The 16,253-nt window shown below is 40.1% G+C and overlaps 1 protein-coding gene across 7 annotated transcripts in view; it reads left to right on the forward strand.

Annotated features, from left to right (window-relative positions):
- Positions 1-16,253, forward strand: part of rere (arginine-glutamic acid dipeptide repeats) — a 530,103-nt gene that overhangs the window by 173,202 nt on the left and 340,648 nt on the right. For all 7 annotated transcript variants that reach the window (XM_033048501.1, XM_033048500.1, XM_033048503.1 and 4 more), the window contains one exon: positions 12,221-12,291. In XM_033048501.1, the coding sequence (XP_032904392.1) occupies positions 12,221-12,291 (71 nt within the window). The remainder of the gene's footprint in view (positions 1-12,220; positions 12,292-16,253) is intronic.

The following is a 16,253-nucleotide window of genomic DNA, read 5'->3' on the forward strand; positions in this document are numbered from 1 at the left end:
TCCAAGATTAAAACCACTGGTTAGCCGCAAAAATAGAATGGCTGGGTTACAGTTTGCCAAGAAGTATTTCAAAGAGCAACCACAGTTCTGGAAAAAGTTCTTGTGGACAGATGAGACGAAGATTAACATATCAGATGGCAAGAGCAAAGTATGGAGCAGAGAAAAAACTGACCATGATCCAAAGTATACCACCTCATCTGTGAAACATGGTGGTGGGGGTGTTATGGCCTGGGCATGTATGGCTGCTGAAGGTACTGGCTCACTGATCTTCATTGATTATACAACTGCTGATGGTAGTAGCATAATGAATTCTGAAGTGTATAGACACACCCTATCTGCTCAAGTTCAAACAAATCTCATTGGCCGGCGGTTCATTCTACAGCAAGCCAATGATCCTAAAGATACTGGTAAAGCACCAAAGGAGTTTTTCAAAGCTAAAAAATTGTCAATTCTTGAGCGGCCAAGTCAATCACCCAATCTGAACCCAATTGAGCATGCCTTTTATATGCTGAAGAGAAAACTGAATGGGACTAGCCCCCAAAACAAGCATAAGCTAAAGATGGCTGCAATACAGGCCTGGCTGAGCATTACCACAGAAGACACCCAGCAACTGGTGATGCCCATGAATCACAGACTTCAAGCAGTCATTGCATGCAAAGGATATGCAACAAAATACCAAACACGACTACTTTCATTTACATGACTCTGTTGTGTCCCAAACATTATGGTGCCCTGAAATGGGGGGACTATGTATAAACACTGCTGTAATTTCTACATAGTGAAACCAAAATGTATAAAAATGACCTTTATTAAAATCTGAAAATGTGCACTTTAACATGTGATTTTTTTTTCTATTACAAATTTCAAATTGTGGAGTACAGAGGCAAATACATGAATAATGGGTCTTTGTCTATATACGGTGCCCCCCGTGAAACAATAGCAAGATCTCTCCCCTTTCAAGCATTTTGTTTGAGCTTTGAGCTTTTGAGTTGCAACGTGTCACTTCAATAATAAAACGCAAAGTGCTGGAGAATCTCAGTAGGTCAGGCAGCATCTCTACAGGAGGACGTGGATAGACAAGATTTTGGGATAGGACCCGACAGGTCCTGACCCGAAAAGTTGTATATTCATGCCCTTCACAGATGTTGCCTGACCCGCTGTGCAAGTCTAGCATTTAGTATTCTGCACAAGATTCCAGCTTCTGCAGTTCCTTGTGTCTCCTCGCACTTCACCACTTCACTTCATTGGAAGGCGTGTCTACTTTGGTTGACAGGTATGCTGGAGTGTAATACAAGTGAAAAGGGTAATTATGTTAGCAGAGGCATGTTAATTATTTCCTGTGAATCATGGAGCTTGTTGTTTAAAAATGCAGTAATGCCTCAGGCCTATAGCCGTAGGTGTTAATGAATGGGTCTCAAACAAGGAAAAGCCTTTTTAGTGTGGCTGTCACAGCTCAGAGCTTGCAAAGTAATTCTGATGACGGAGGGTGTCTCAGGGGTGTTAGTTGGGGGGGGGGGGGGTTGGGGAGGTTTGGTGGTAGTTGGTGGTAGTTGGTGATGGGGAATGTGTTGAAGGGTGTTGGGGCGAGGATCAGATGCTGCTGAGTTGGTGGTGGAGGACCTGCGCTGGTATTAGTGGAGCTGATCGATGAATGCTGGAGGCGGGGTGAGGATGTGTGAAGCAGTTAGGCAAGGATTAAGTGTGGGAAGAATGGTCTCGACCCGATACGTTACCCATTCCTTCTCTCCAGAGATGCTGCCTGTCCCGCTGAGTTACTCCAGCATTTTGGTCTATCTTAAGAGTGGGGAATCTTGTTGATATCATGGAGGCTGTTAAGTAAATAAATTCAGTGGAATCTTCTCGAGTCGTGATTCCAATGCCGGGTTGAGTCCCCCTTTATGCCTTACATTGTTGAGCAAGTGGTGCCATTAAACCTAATTGGGTAGATGTTGCCAAGTGACATATGGTCTTTCAATTATAGTGACCTAGTTTTTTCTCCAGGCTGGGCATCACAGGATCGATGTGGGTATCTGACATACAAGATCGATCAGAGTGAGTTCAGTACGTGAAATGAAGCACTCGGTTACATTTCTGGTGTGGTGTGATTCAATCTGGAAAAAAAAAAAAGAAGCAGAATTAAGTAAAACTCCAAGAAACATAGATTTTTTAAATTGTATGGCTAGCACTGGAAGAGGCAGTGCCATAAGACCGAATTTCTCGATAACCTTGTTTTACCTTTATTGTATATTGCTCCCTCTAGTGGTTTTACCAAGAAATTATATATGACAACATTTTAAATATCAGATGATGCTTCTTTCAAAGTAATCGATCTGTGATCAGAAACGACTTGCTTTATGTTTCATTTTTGTTTATTTATGAGTGAAGATTGTTGTCCAAAGCTTTAAACTAATTATAGAGATTGCATTTGAATATTGGAGCAGTATGGAAGAAATGTGTGTATTAGTGTAATTCTCATTTGTCAGCAAAATGCTTATGTGTTCTCCATTTAACTGCTAGAGTAAAATAGTTTCTGCATATAGCAATGCACGACAATATATTAAATATTATTTGGATTTGAGCAAAGATTAAGCACAACTATCTTTGTTTTTAACATCACTCACTGCAACTGAAATTGCTGTTACGGTTTAATTGTGCATCTGTCAGCTTTATCGCCATATTGTTATCAAGTCGCATTTCGTTTAGATGAAATGGCATGGCGTTAAAAAAAAAGCGGACATCAGCATTAGGATTTTTGTTAAGTTGACATGCCCACAACAATTATGCTTCTGACCTGACATTAATCAGTGTCCATGTAGGAGTATTATGACCTCCCAGTCGTTGTTGAATCATAATAATTCTTACCAAGGTAATTACTCTTCGTCAAAACTATGTAAAAAAAAAAAGAAAATGTTGCTTTCAAGGAAAATCTGGCATATGCTCAGGGGCTTGTGGCTAAATAGCAGACAGTTTGCAGCAATTGAGAATGAATAGGTTTGAAAATAGTGACCTTTCTTGGATATGTGCCCAGATGAGGTTATTTCAATGAGTGGTTAATATATTCACATTGATTCTTTGTTACATTACAGGTCAATATTTATCCAGCATCCAAACTTGTGTTTTTAAATACTCTGCAAGCTAGCAGAAACCAAAAAGATATCTTAATTACTCGGTACTGATGAAATATTCAAGGGCAGACAAACTTCAAAGTGCCGCTAACGCTTTGAAGTACCATAAAAGGCCAACAAAATCAGCCATGTATAACATTTTATAAAGTGAACTTTTGGTAACATTTGCCGATGATGCATTTCTGTCAAATGGAGCACGAGGTCACTCAGTTTAGAATTTTTTTTTTAAAGTGAGTGCTCTTTAACATTTAAGCACAACAGGGTGGATTGGCACCTTGAATTTCATGTCCATTGTTTTAGCTCTGTGATACTATTGCACTTGCCATCACAGACAATTGATCTAGTGAATTTCCTTTTTATACCTGTGCCCCTTGATCTCATTCTACATTAGAAAATTGCTAGGCCTAATTAACTGTTAAAGGTCTCTTTAAAATAAATCACTTTTCACTCTGCTTACCCAATACATTTTAGCCGCTTATTGAAAAAAACGTCTTTTACCAGATTTGCTCTTTGAAGGGGTAGAAGAGGAAAACAATTTCCAAGTGTATTGTTGGAGAGCTTTTTAAAATAAATGTACAGAAATATTGCTGAGGGATTGCAAAATGGAAAAGCAACCTACAAATTTGTTTTCCTCTCCTCTTATTTTCCTCCCGGATTTGCTTGCAGTATGGTCCAGGGGATTAATCTTCAAATTATGGATAATCCAGGATAATCTCGGAGGGTTGGTGACCCCAGTAGTGATGTGGATTTGTGCTAAATATGGGAATTAGATAATTTGTGGAAAATGCAAAAACATTACAATTCCTCTGTGAATGCTCTATTTAAATCTTATTATTACCATTCAAGGCCCCTGACTTGCAAAAAAAGGCCTTGTCTAACAAAAACGTAAATGTCTTTATTTTATTGACCTTGATAAATGAGCCTGAAAGCTTGCATTAATAGCTTTTAGCTAATTTCTTGTTTGCCGTCAAACCTTTCCTAACCCTTTTCCCTTTTAGTGAACTTGAAAAATGTTAAACACAATATTTTAATTCATCATCTGGAATGATGATCCACTGCTTCAAGTGTCATATCAGATTTTTGTGAACTGGAATGGATCTTTCTATCTTGACATTCTTCATAAGGTTAATTAGAGAGAACTGAAAAGGGATCTCATAGGAAGTGAGCCACAAGGACCTAGAATCAAAGTACACAAAGTACTGGAGGAAGCCAGCGGGTCATGCAGCATCTGTGGAAGGATACACATCCAAAAGTCATCTGTCCATTCCCCCCAGTGAGTGGAGATGAGTTTTGGGTGAGTACCCTTCCTCAGACAGAAGAAAAGTCCCGATCCAAAATGTCAATTTGAGTGGAGATGGAGTGGAGAAATGGCAGATGGAGGTTAAATCCAATCTTAAATGTAAGGGAAAATTATACAATTAATGGCAAGACCCCTATCAGGACTGATGTACAGAGAGATCTTGGGGTTCAAGTACATGGATTGCTGAAAGTGGCAACACAAGTAAATAGAATGGTAAAATAGGCATATAACTTGACTGCATTGGTCAGGGCATTGAGTACTGGTCCACTGTTGTTTTTTCGGCAACTGGTGGTCTGGCACCTTCTTTAATCTGGACAAAATTACGAGAGTGCACTTCAAATTCTCCCCCCCCCCCCCCCCCCAGGCCGGGCGAGGCGGCCGATCTTAACCTCACCTGGACTTCCATGCTGATCGTCGGGTCAAAATTACCCCCTGTGGCCTGGGCACTGGAACTCTGGGCCAGCCATAACTTGCGGATCCACTCCCATAGCCAACTTCCACAGCCAATCTGTGGGTCAAATTGGACGGCTGCAGCAGGGGCTCTGGAACTCAGGCCTGGCTGGAGCCAGCTGATCCATTCCCTTAGCCGATTTCTGCGGCCAACTTTGTAGGCCGGTATCTCGGTCCCTCCCAAGGCCGTGACCTCTGATCTGGCAAAATGGACAACATGGCAAGGATCTGGAATCAAGAGCGCTGGAAAATCGGTGGTGGACCTGTATAAGAGGAAGTCACTCTCTTCTTGCGTTTGAGTCAGCAGAAGTCCGCAGCAGGGTGATGCCATCCGGTTCGACATCCGTAGGTGCCCGCCCTAAAAAGAGCGCATGCTCCAGGGTTGGCGCCAAGCTGCAGCGCTGCTGCTGTCTGTTTGTTGTAGTTCGCCTGACTGAGGTCATTTGACAGGGGCTCACCAGGGGGAGGTCGACAACATGAGCCCTAGTCATGATGCAGCTTTATAAGACTTTGGTTAGGCTGCATTTGGCAAAGATATCATGGGCCAAGGAGCCTGTTTCTGTACTGAACTGTTCTATGTTCTGACAGTTAAACTGTGTTGAAGATATATGCTGAATAGGTTGTTCCCACACTGTCAAAAGTGCAAATTTTAGAAATTTATTGATGTCAGCTTTTCTCATTCTTTGAATATTTCTCAGTTTGAGCATGAATCACATTTGTGTCATTCGTTGATCACCTGTTCTTGGTAGCAATATCATGAAAATAAAATCACAAGTTTCCAACTTTGGACAAGCACTGTCACATGATATCCCTTCTTAATTCAATTTGTCCACTCATGATAACAATGGTTAGCATTAGTAATTTTACTTGATGCTTATGATTTATTCAGTTATTCCATCTTTGTTATTCTATTCCAACTGGAATAAATGAAACGCTACACTCTTTTGTGCATGAATCCAGTACATTTTCTTTTTTGGAACTCGAAGTGTGAATACGAAAATCAACCCATCTATCATCAATGCTCACTATTTTGCATTCATCTCTTTATATGTTGCGACGTACGGTTCTTGAGGTGTTACTTTCTAAAAATTGTATTTTGTTGTTCTATCCCTGGTGATTGTATTAGAGTTTACGTAATTTTTTGTTTAGATATCTAAAATGGAAACCATTTGGGTAGGTGGGGGAAACTTTTTAATCTCTTTCCTCGACGGAGATCCGTATCGTATCTCCGTCCGCACTGCGGCCTAACATCGTGGAACTGGCGGCCTCTTTCCGGGGACCGACTTTGGGATCTCCAACCGCGGGAGCCTGCGGACTTGTCAGGGATCGACCAGGGGCTCCAAGCCCCAGGAGCTTCGACCGCCCCGATCGCGGGAGCATCGATCACCCCGACGTGGGAGCGTAGATCTCCCCGGCGCGGGAGCTTTGATCGCCGGCTGCGGGAGCTTCGATCGCCTCGACTGCGAATGGTTCGACTCCCACGACCGCAGGAGGAAAGAAGATTGGATTTTATTGCCTTCCATCTCAGTGAGGAATGTGGAGGAGCCGCTGTGGTGGATGTTTATGTCCAATTTATCTAGTTGTGTGTCTTGTTTAATTGTCATTTCCACCAGGAACAGAGCAATTACATTATTAGTTGCCATGGCTTTGCAGGCCCATTAACTCGATAACACAACAAATAAATATGATACGGAAATGGGTGTAGACATAGCAGGGAGTTTAATTTGAGCAAGTGTGAGGTGTTGCACTTTGGGAGGTTAAATGTAATGGGAAAATATACAATTAATGGCATTCCTCTTAACAACATTGATGTACAGAGGGATCTTGGGATCCAATACCATAACTCCTTGAAAGTTGGAACACAAGCAGATAGAGGGGTAAAGAAGCCATGCGGCATGCTTGCTATCATAGTTTGGGGCATTGAGTACACGAGCCAGGAAGTAATGATGCAGGGCTTTGTAAGACTGCACTTGGAGCATTGTGTGCAGTTACTCCATTACAGGAAGGATGTGGAGGCTTTGGAAATGGTGTGTAGGTTTACCAGAATGTTGCCCAAATTAGAGGATATTGGCTGCAGGAATGGAAGGATATGGATGATATGCAAGTGAATAAATGATGTTGACTTCGGGAGTTGAGGCACATTCCCTCAAGATAAAGTTAAGCTCTGTTGGAACAGTGTAGGAGGGTGAAAATAGAATGGGAGTGTGATGGACAGTTGTCTTGAAGTTTGGGGTCATGTTTGTGCACTAAATGGAGACATTCTCCAAAGCAGTCAGTGAATCTGCCGTTGGTCTCCCTAATGTGAAAGAGAATTTTCCCTTTACATTTTGTTGCTCTAATGAATCATTCTTTAAGGACACTGCACAGCAGTATGTGATAAATCATTGATTTTCTGGGCTTGGCAGCTTCATCACTTATTGGATGTCAACTTTTCACTTCAGTTTGAGCCTCTTAGTAGTGACAGTTAATGAATTTGAATGACAGCAGTTCTGTTTCATTTTTTTCCCAATGACGTTTGTGTTGTAAACCATTTTCTTGAGGCATTCTGTCAGATCAGTAGAAGACAAATTTGATATTTTAACACTGTATTTGTTTCTTTGGCAAAAGACGTGGAGATCTATTTATCTGCTTCTCCCAGGGGTCAGCGTTACCATGGGTTTGAGGCTTGAAGAGCTTTCCATGCTGTTTTCCAACTCTAAAATAGTGGATTAAATGGTTATCCTTTAGTAAACCAAGCTGGTAGATACTCAAATCTTATTAATTACTCAACCATATTGTTACGGGTCAGATGATGTAGGAATAACATCCAAGTCTTCAGCGTGATAGTTTTAATGTTCTAGGCACTTTTACCTTTCATAAGAATATTTATGTTAAACTATTATTTATTGCAGTATTTGTCCAATTCCTTTAGGCAGTATGCCTTTATACTGCGATACTGCAGGAGAGAAACAATATTACCTTAGTTTAATATTGCCCTGTGCAGTGGCTTTGATTGTAGTTTGATTGACAAAAAGGAAAATGGTCTATTTCTTCTGCCAGTAAGTGGCTCTCCTCTTTATTCTTTTCCATGTTGCCTGAATAATGGCCCGGGTGTAAGACATTACTTTCATAGTAAACGCCAATATCTATGTGGTGGAAGTATTCCCCCTTAGAAAAATAAGAGTTCGGTGGAATTCAAATTACCACACCATGATGCTTTTAACATCTGGCAAGTATCGGAATGTTATTTTTATTTGATTATGTTAACAATGAACACTCAGAATTATCATCAAATAGGATTTAGGAATTCTGTATTTTCAATGCGGGCTTATTGTGGGCTTGAGTTATTGGGAGAAAGAAGGTAGCCAGCCTGGACTTCTTTTCCGTCGGAGCGATGAGGCTGAGGGGCGACACACAAAATCATGATGGGCATGGATAAAGGGAACACCCGATCTTTTTCCCAGGCTAAAGGATTCTAATCTGGGAAACTAGAGGGCATCGACTTAAGGTGAGTGGTGAGAGACTTAGGTAGCTTCTCAGGGAGAACTTTTTCACTCAGAGGTATCTGGAACAAGGTTGCAGAGGAAGCTTTAGAAGCGGATACAATTTTGACTCAAAATATATTTGGATAAATATATGGAGAGGAAAGGGTTAGATAGCCAGTACTGAACCTTGGGCCACTGACCAAAATTGGTCCACACGGGTTTGGAATGGGGCCAATAATGTTGATTTCATGCTTTGACTTTGATTACAATGATTGAATTTGATTTTTATTTCATGCTTTAATTTTATGATTAATAAGCTGCAGAGTCAAAATAATGTCTTGAAAGTTCAAATTATTTTCACAGAATTATCAATTCATTTACCGTGCTATCTAAAAATATGGGCGTAAGTCAAAATGTTTGATCAGTTTTTGGCCGTGGATGAGAAAGATTGGGTGTCGTTGGTTCAGAGTGATTTGGCCCGAATGCAGGCAAATGGGACTAGCCCAGAATGTTAACTTGGCTCACATGGACAAGGTTGGGTTGAAGGGCCTGTTTCCATGTTGTACAGCTCCATGACTTTATTAAGAATTGTTTTGATGCCTCAGAGTAAATGCTCAGGTGCTGGTGGTGGAGTGCACTCAATGATTTTGTGGGTGGCAGCAAGTTTGGGACTGTCATGTTCCCGTGGTCATGCCTAGAAATCCTGACCTTGTTTCCAGTTACATTAAAAAACAGTCAGTTCGTTTCAGCATTGTTTGTAATTCCTAACCAAAGCTGGGGTTGAATTTAGCTCTGGTCGGTCTGAGTATGAATCGTGCTTGAGTGAATTTGACAAATGATAGCAGCAGTTAAAGTTTGTTTTTACCGGGTGCTATTAATTGTTGCACATTTCCTTGTCCTGAATCATGTACTTGTGGTTAGCTCCGAGTTACAAGAAATCTGAACCAAGACATTTTCTTAATGAGAATTTCGCTTTCATCACAAATATATAAAGTTGAAGGTACGCCAAAAGCTCTTGAAGGCATGTAAGATTTGACTTGCAAGTCAAATATTTTGAACTGAAAAATCTTCTATTTTTTTGCCTCTAAACATAGAATTTCCATAAATAGTATACAATTGCTTGTACAATTCTTAAAACTTTGGATCATCTGGTGGTATTTTTAACCTTAAGCTTATTTACTTCTACCAGATGAACAAAGTACAGCTATTTTAAACATACTTAATTCAAGTATCTACCAACTGCAGATTAGAGTTGTTATATTTTTCAAAAATGTTCTGCTTTCCTCCAGTGAAGTGATGTACTCTCGATGTAATGAATTTCACAATTATGAGATCAAGAATATGAATGAACATCAACAAATGCAGGTTCTAGAGATCTAAATTCAAATCTGAAAAGGCTGGAAGCTCTCAGTAAATCAGGCAGCACTTGTGGAAAGAGAACCAGAGTTAATGTTCCAGGTTGAGGACTCTTCATCAGGATCGGAAATATGTGAAAAACGTATCAAGTTGCAGAGAGGGTGGAGGCGATCCACATGAAACAGAGAGTATTTTTGATACGAGTCAGGTGTTTATTGAGCCATTATGGTTAAATATGACACAGGAATCATTCAGCTAAGTGGATTCATGCTGACTCTCTCAGTCAAGTAAAACCGATGCCCTATTGCGTCCTTATAACCTATTCTTTCTTGCAAGCCCATCAACACCTGCCACTTACCTACTACTAGTAATTTACAATAGTCAGTTAACTCACCAGCACATCTTAGGGACATGGGAAGAAAACTGAAGCACCCGAGGGAAGGTCACTTGGTCATAGGGTGGGTGTGTACACTGCAGAAAGCACCTGAGGTCATAATCAAAACTGAGTCATGGAAGCTGTGAGGCAGCAGCATTAACTGTTGCATTTCTGCAATGCCTTGAATGATCAATAGATTAATGAGGCATTTAGAGAGAAGGAAAATAAATAAAGGGACATGCACTTTTGGGACTCGTTATTGATTAAAGAATAAGAAAAATCTTTCCATCTTTCTTGGTTGGGTATGGGTTTGTTTGCTGCCCCTTGATGCACGTATGCTTAGTTGCTGAGGGCTAATACTTGTGGAAAAAACATGCTTAATCAGGTGAGGCAGATCTGAAACTGGAACAGAATTAGACATCCTCCTGCCAGCTTTTCGCTGCAGGAACAACTTTTTAGAGTAATTCATAGCAGTGCCATCTGTGTGACATAAATGGAGGACATTGCAATAATAATTTTGTTTGCTATTTACTTCATCGAATGAAATGGACCAGCATTGTTATCTGCACAGTATACCATTGTTAACCATTTTGTTTGACTGACCCAATCATCATCAATAACGTAAATAAGGATGGAAAAGGATTTTCAAGCATATCCCCCCCTATTTGCTGATGAATATTAACTGCTAAACTTATTTGAGATACTTAGATTTGTCAGTGATTTGTATTCACTGATAAAAACTGTGGACACAGTTCATAAAAAAACCCCAAAATGTTTTATTTAGCTATTGCCACGTTATTGCCACTGTGTGAAGGTTACGCTTGTTTCTTGTGAAGGTAATACAGAGTCCGTTTTTTGATCTGTGTTAGATTTATTGGTATATCTGCTCCTGTGCAGGGAAGTCTACAGCGCTGGTCCTGCAACAAATAAGCAAGACAGGTGGTTATTTTAGTTGAATAACTCCAAATATATATCAAAAAAGATTTGGGAATCTTCTTCTTCTTCTTCTTCTTGCGTATGGCGTCCACAGCCTAAAGTTGTAGATCAAGGGTAGACATCCAGGCCAGGACAGCATCAGTTACTGAGTGGATGGATTTGATGCCACCAGGGAAAAGCCTCGGTAAGCAGTCATTCACGATGTGTGGGTTGATCTGGTCTGGATGTCCGCAGTCACAAGCAGGGCTGTCTGTCATCCGCCCGTCCCTCCCTTGAACATTTCAAGAAGCTCTTTCGTGTTCATTACTACTGCCACTAATAACAGATAACAGAAACTGTTAACCCCAAAGTCACAGACTTTACCATTGACACTGTGCTTTCCTGGGGCTTCATTCAGTCAGGGATTTCCCACTCTGACCCTTAATCACCTGTGCAATTATTACCCCCATTGGTCTGGCTAATCTTCGTACGGCTCTCTGATCATCTGTCCCGCCAGCTTTCCTGGTATTTTCTCTGAAACACAATGTGCAGAAGATCAATAGGTAGCCATTTCATCTTTGGATTTAGGCTCCACCAATGAGATTCTTCAGGATTCTCAATGAAGCAGAAACATTTTGATCGAGAACTATTTATGTATTTACTGGGGCATTTTGGACAACCTGGCAGCTTCCTTTATGACAGTGTGCCCCTCTCTTACCCGTATTTAGCAATAATGCACCTTGAAGTAGACTTGGCTGTTTTTAACATGTTTTCTTGGGTATAGGTTCACCAGACAAAAGCATACACAAGTTGCCACTAAGTTGCAAACAAGTTACATGGGCAGGATTAGAGCACCTATGTTTGCTCAGCCATTCAGTAAGATGGTTTATTCTTCCTGGACTGAAATCCATTTTCTTAATGCCCAGCAATCTATCTCTGTATTGTGGTTGTTTATTGCTTGACCCTCTGCTTTCCTTTCGGTGGAGAATTTCAAAAATTCATATATATTTGAGAGAATGAACCTCTTTCATCTCAGTCCTGAAAGGCTTCGCCCTTACCTTGAGACCATGGCCGGCAGATCCAAGAGCAGATAAGTTGTTTGTTGTGGGAAAACTAAACAAATCATTTTGCAACATTTTCCTTGTCTTATTGAACATGAAGTACGTAATGATTTTCTGTGTCCCTGGAAGTCGTGTTACTGATATTCATTGTGTAATTTTCCTTCTCTCATCAGATTGTGTTTACATAGAGAGTCGTCGTCCCAACACACCGTATTTCATCTGCAGCATCCAGGAATTTAAACTGGTGAGCGCCATATTCAGTTACGCATGATTAAGCCTTTCCTCCTCCTCCTGGAATTGGGTGACAATTTAATGTAATTAATTTGTTCAAATATTTTACAGTCTTATGCTGCAAAATCCATCTTTTCTTGGCCGGGTCTAAAATTACGGATTGTTCTGCTTGTGTGTTGAACGTACTGTGTGAAATCTTTCACCCTTGATGCAAAATGTTTCTAAACAAATCAAGCTCTGAAGCACGTTGAAAGGTGGTTGGATGTTGATTGTTCAAGGGTGTATGCACTGTCTCCCAATGTTAATGCCTTATTGCCAGCAAGGGTTACCAGAAAATAGTATGTAGCAAGAAGCAAACGTTGATTACTGTTATCCAAGTTCCTAGCCCAGTGTCGAGGTTCATATTTGAATTTACAAAATTGAGAGTGGATAGTATAAGAACATGTGAATTTTGAGCTTGTTATGAAATGGTTATGATTTGCTATAAATGGAACAGGAACTTGCCTGAAAAAATGTATTTCCCTTTGGGATGTTTAGTATATTGTGTATGGATACATTGCTTTGAAGACATTGAACGTATTAAGCATTTTTTTCCCTTGGTGAGCACTATTCACATCATCATCATATTTGCATTGTGGATATAATTATTAACTACCATCATTGTTGTGCTTGTAACCTGACTTATTTGTTGCAAAAATGCTGTGAATGATGACACATTCCATTTTTGTCAAAGGAGCAAATATTTAGTTACATTTTATGCCAGGGCAGCAATTGATATTTTACAATTCTTTATGATTATATTGTGTTGATTCCTGGATCTGCACGCGTGTCTGAATCTCCCCCTAAATGTCTTCAATCAAGCATATTCAGGAATGAGAAATGTCTGCTATTCTGTCAATTGACACGGAGTGAAACTATATTTCATTGAACATTCCAGCAAAAGGTTGTGGATGGCAACAATACATTTCCGTAAATAGCAATCCATGCCTCTTCTATGAACATTTCAGCTATGATTTTTGCTGGGTATAGGAAAATCTGTTTCTTGGGCAGTTGTCACTCTTGGTGCTGCTGTTACATGGCTCCAGTGAACCAGGTATGATCCCGATCTTACCTGCTATCGGTGTGGAGTTTGCGTGTTTATCCTGTGACTCCAAGGGTTTTCTTCCACATCCAAGAGATGTACTTCAAGGTTAAAAGGCTTGTGGAACTTGCCATGAGATTATTGGGTGACAGGAAAATCAGGGGGAAGTTTATGGTCATGTGAAATGGTCGCAGAGAAAACGAGTGGGACCGTTGGGGAATGTCCCGAGAGCCTGCATTGATTTGATGGGCTGAATAGCTGCATCATACTTTTATTCAGAAATATGAGAAATAAAAAGGTTTTGCTTGAAACTTCAAAGTAATGTCCAAATATTTCCATGATAGCATGATTCGTTGAATTTTCTGTTAACTACGCTATTTTATGGAGATGAAGCCTCCCAATGAGTGCCGTTCAAATCTGTTTCGTTGCTGATCAAGAAACCAAACAAAAATTTTGAATTTTTGGGGCTTTGCTGAGCTCCTGAAGATGAGTAAATATGAGATGAGGCAAAGGCTTTGAAAGGAAGATTCATAGCATTAGTGAGTGATAGCAGAGTACTTTGCTGTTAATGGATTTGGAGACTAGGAAGAGCACAGTGTTCTAAAATTGGAGTTAAGGCAGTGGTCTGCAGCTTAAATTGGAAGTGTTTTGTTTAACTTTACTGATTGGATGTGGTATTGTTAGCAAGATGAGTTATTTCTGAATGACTTGTGCCTGCGAGTGGTGATGGTGAGCCACTGTCTTGAACTGTTGCATCTTGTGAAGATTTATTGTTCTGTCGGGTGGTGAGTATGAAGAGAGTTATGGACTGGCTCCGTTGACAATGTTCCGTAATGAATTGTTGGGTCTTGCAGACATTTGCTGCATCATTTCTATGAGTTGCTAATGGTATTGAACTTTATGTTATCAGCAAACATCTTCATCTCATGACAGTGGGAAGGTGAAAGCAACTGTGATGTGCTGTGATGAAAGCAACTGTGATGATTCATCAAACAAATACAATTGTCTTTATTTATGCAAGGTCTGAATCCATTCCCTGGAGAGTTTACCCTTTTCCTTAGTTTTACCACGATTCCATAACATAGCTCCTTGGATGAAAAAGCTGCAATTTGAATAATTCATGGCGATTGATTGCCTGTGACACCTAGGTCCCATTTGCCGATGTTTGGACCTAGGTTTTAATGAGGTAGTTAAGCAGTCCTGGTAAAACCCAAATTGAGCTTTGGTGTTCTGGTTATAAATTTCGTTGCTCTGAATTTATTTCTGTCAGGACCAGCACTCTAATAATTGGAGTTTTCTTGCTATTTTTCTCCACATTTTTCATTCAGGCTTAACATGCTGTGAATGGCAACTATACAGAAATCATTGGGTTATTAGAAAATGTATAAAGGAGGAAAGCAGCCCCCTATTTTATTTCATATTCTGCTTGGGTACGTCATTTTGTTTGGGTTGCTTACAACCCAACAGTATGAACATTGAATTCTCCAACTTTAGATAACTTAGGTGGTTTCCTGTGCACCACCCGATTTGCACCCATTTCTCTCACTATTCTGGCCCCCTTTGCTCTCTTCCCTTTCCACCAATATCTCTTCCTCTGGTTTCATTTTTTACTCCTCTTCTCTCCGTATATGTATTTTTGTCTCTTTTTCATCTCCAGTCTTTGTCCACCCATCTACCAATTAAAACCCCCCTCGCCAGTACTCACCTATCACTTGCCAAACTTCCGCTCACACCCTCTCCACCTCTTTTCCAATTTTCTCCCCTGTAACCTGTCTGAAGAAGGGTCCCAATCTGAAATGCCACCTATCCATATCCACCAGAGATGCTGCCTGACCTGCTGAGTTACCCCAGTACTGTTTTGTTTTGTAAACCACCATCTGCAGTTCCTTGTGGCTCCACTCTTATTATTGATGCTTTTTCCAAATGTATGACTGAGGTTTTGCTCTGAGATTTACATGTAATGATACAAGATCATGAAAAGATATAGTATATTCATTATTCCGTTGAATGAAAGTGGGCAGTAGTGAATTATTTACACTTTGTCGATTTGAAAACCACCTTGCACTTGGTATTTATTGTACCCGAACTGAGAATTACTTAGCTGTGTCATAATTAGTTTCATTTTGACACTGCTTACATGCCTCAGTGCTTGTATAAATTAACTTTAATACATGTATTACATTTGTCAAAACTATGAAATAATATTTAAAAGAAGAACTACAATTAAAATTGAATAAGAAAGTGTTGGCATCTCCTGTTGCCGTTGTGCTAATATCACCTCAGTATTTTTGGACTTAATCTTTGACTTTTTTGTAAGACTGTGGAATTGGAGAAAGAGAATACTTGTGTTAAACTCTCAGGGTCGGCGCTAATTTAAGCCTTTTTCCCCCCCAAAATAAAAGTTGATGAGGGAGCAATTTAATACATTTTCCATTTTAAATTCAAATTGCTGGTCTTTGTAGAAGTTTATCTACATCTGACTTTTCTCATTGGAAAAATCCTTTGAATAATTAAGCTGATAAAGAAGCAATGATCCAAAGCAGCTGACAGATGACACCTACAAAACCGCAGTGAAGGCTGCTTTCATGCACTTGTCTGACTTGGCTATGTCTCCGAAACCTAGATGAGAGGTTGGATGAATAAAATGACGAGCTATAAAATTATTGGATCTTTCAAAGGGGCAATTGTTCAGTGAACTAAGATTTTGGTTGAAGAAAATTGCATGTTTATATTTAGTTGCTCTGCTGATGTGGATAATGATTGTGAAGGAGAAATGGGTGGGTGCAAATAATAAGCAATCTTTAACCAAGTGAATGTTTCCAACTGTTGTGGCAACTGTTTGTTCAAGCATAACAAGGATCAAGACCTTGCATTACTAGTCCTCTGGCTGGTGG

This window comes from Amblyraja radiata, chromosome 31 (genome assembly GCF_010909765.2).
Source record: "Amblyraja radiata isolate CabotCenter1 chromosome 31, sAmbRad1.1.pri, whole genome shotgun sequence".
Lineage (NCBI taxonomy): Eukaryota > Metazoa > Chordata > Chondrichthyes > Rajiformes > Rajidae > Amblyraja > Amblyraja radiata.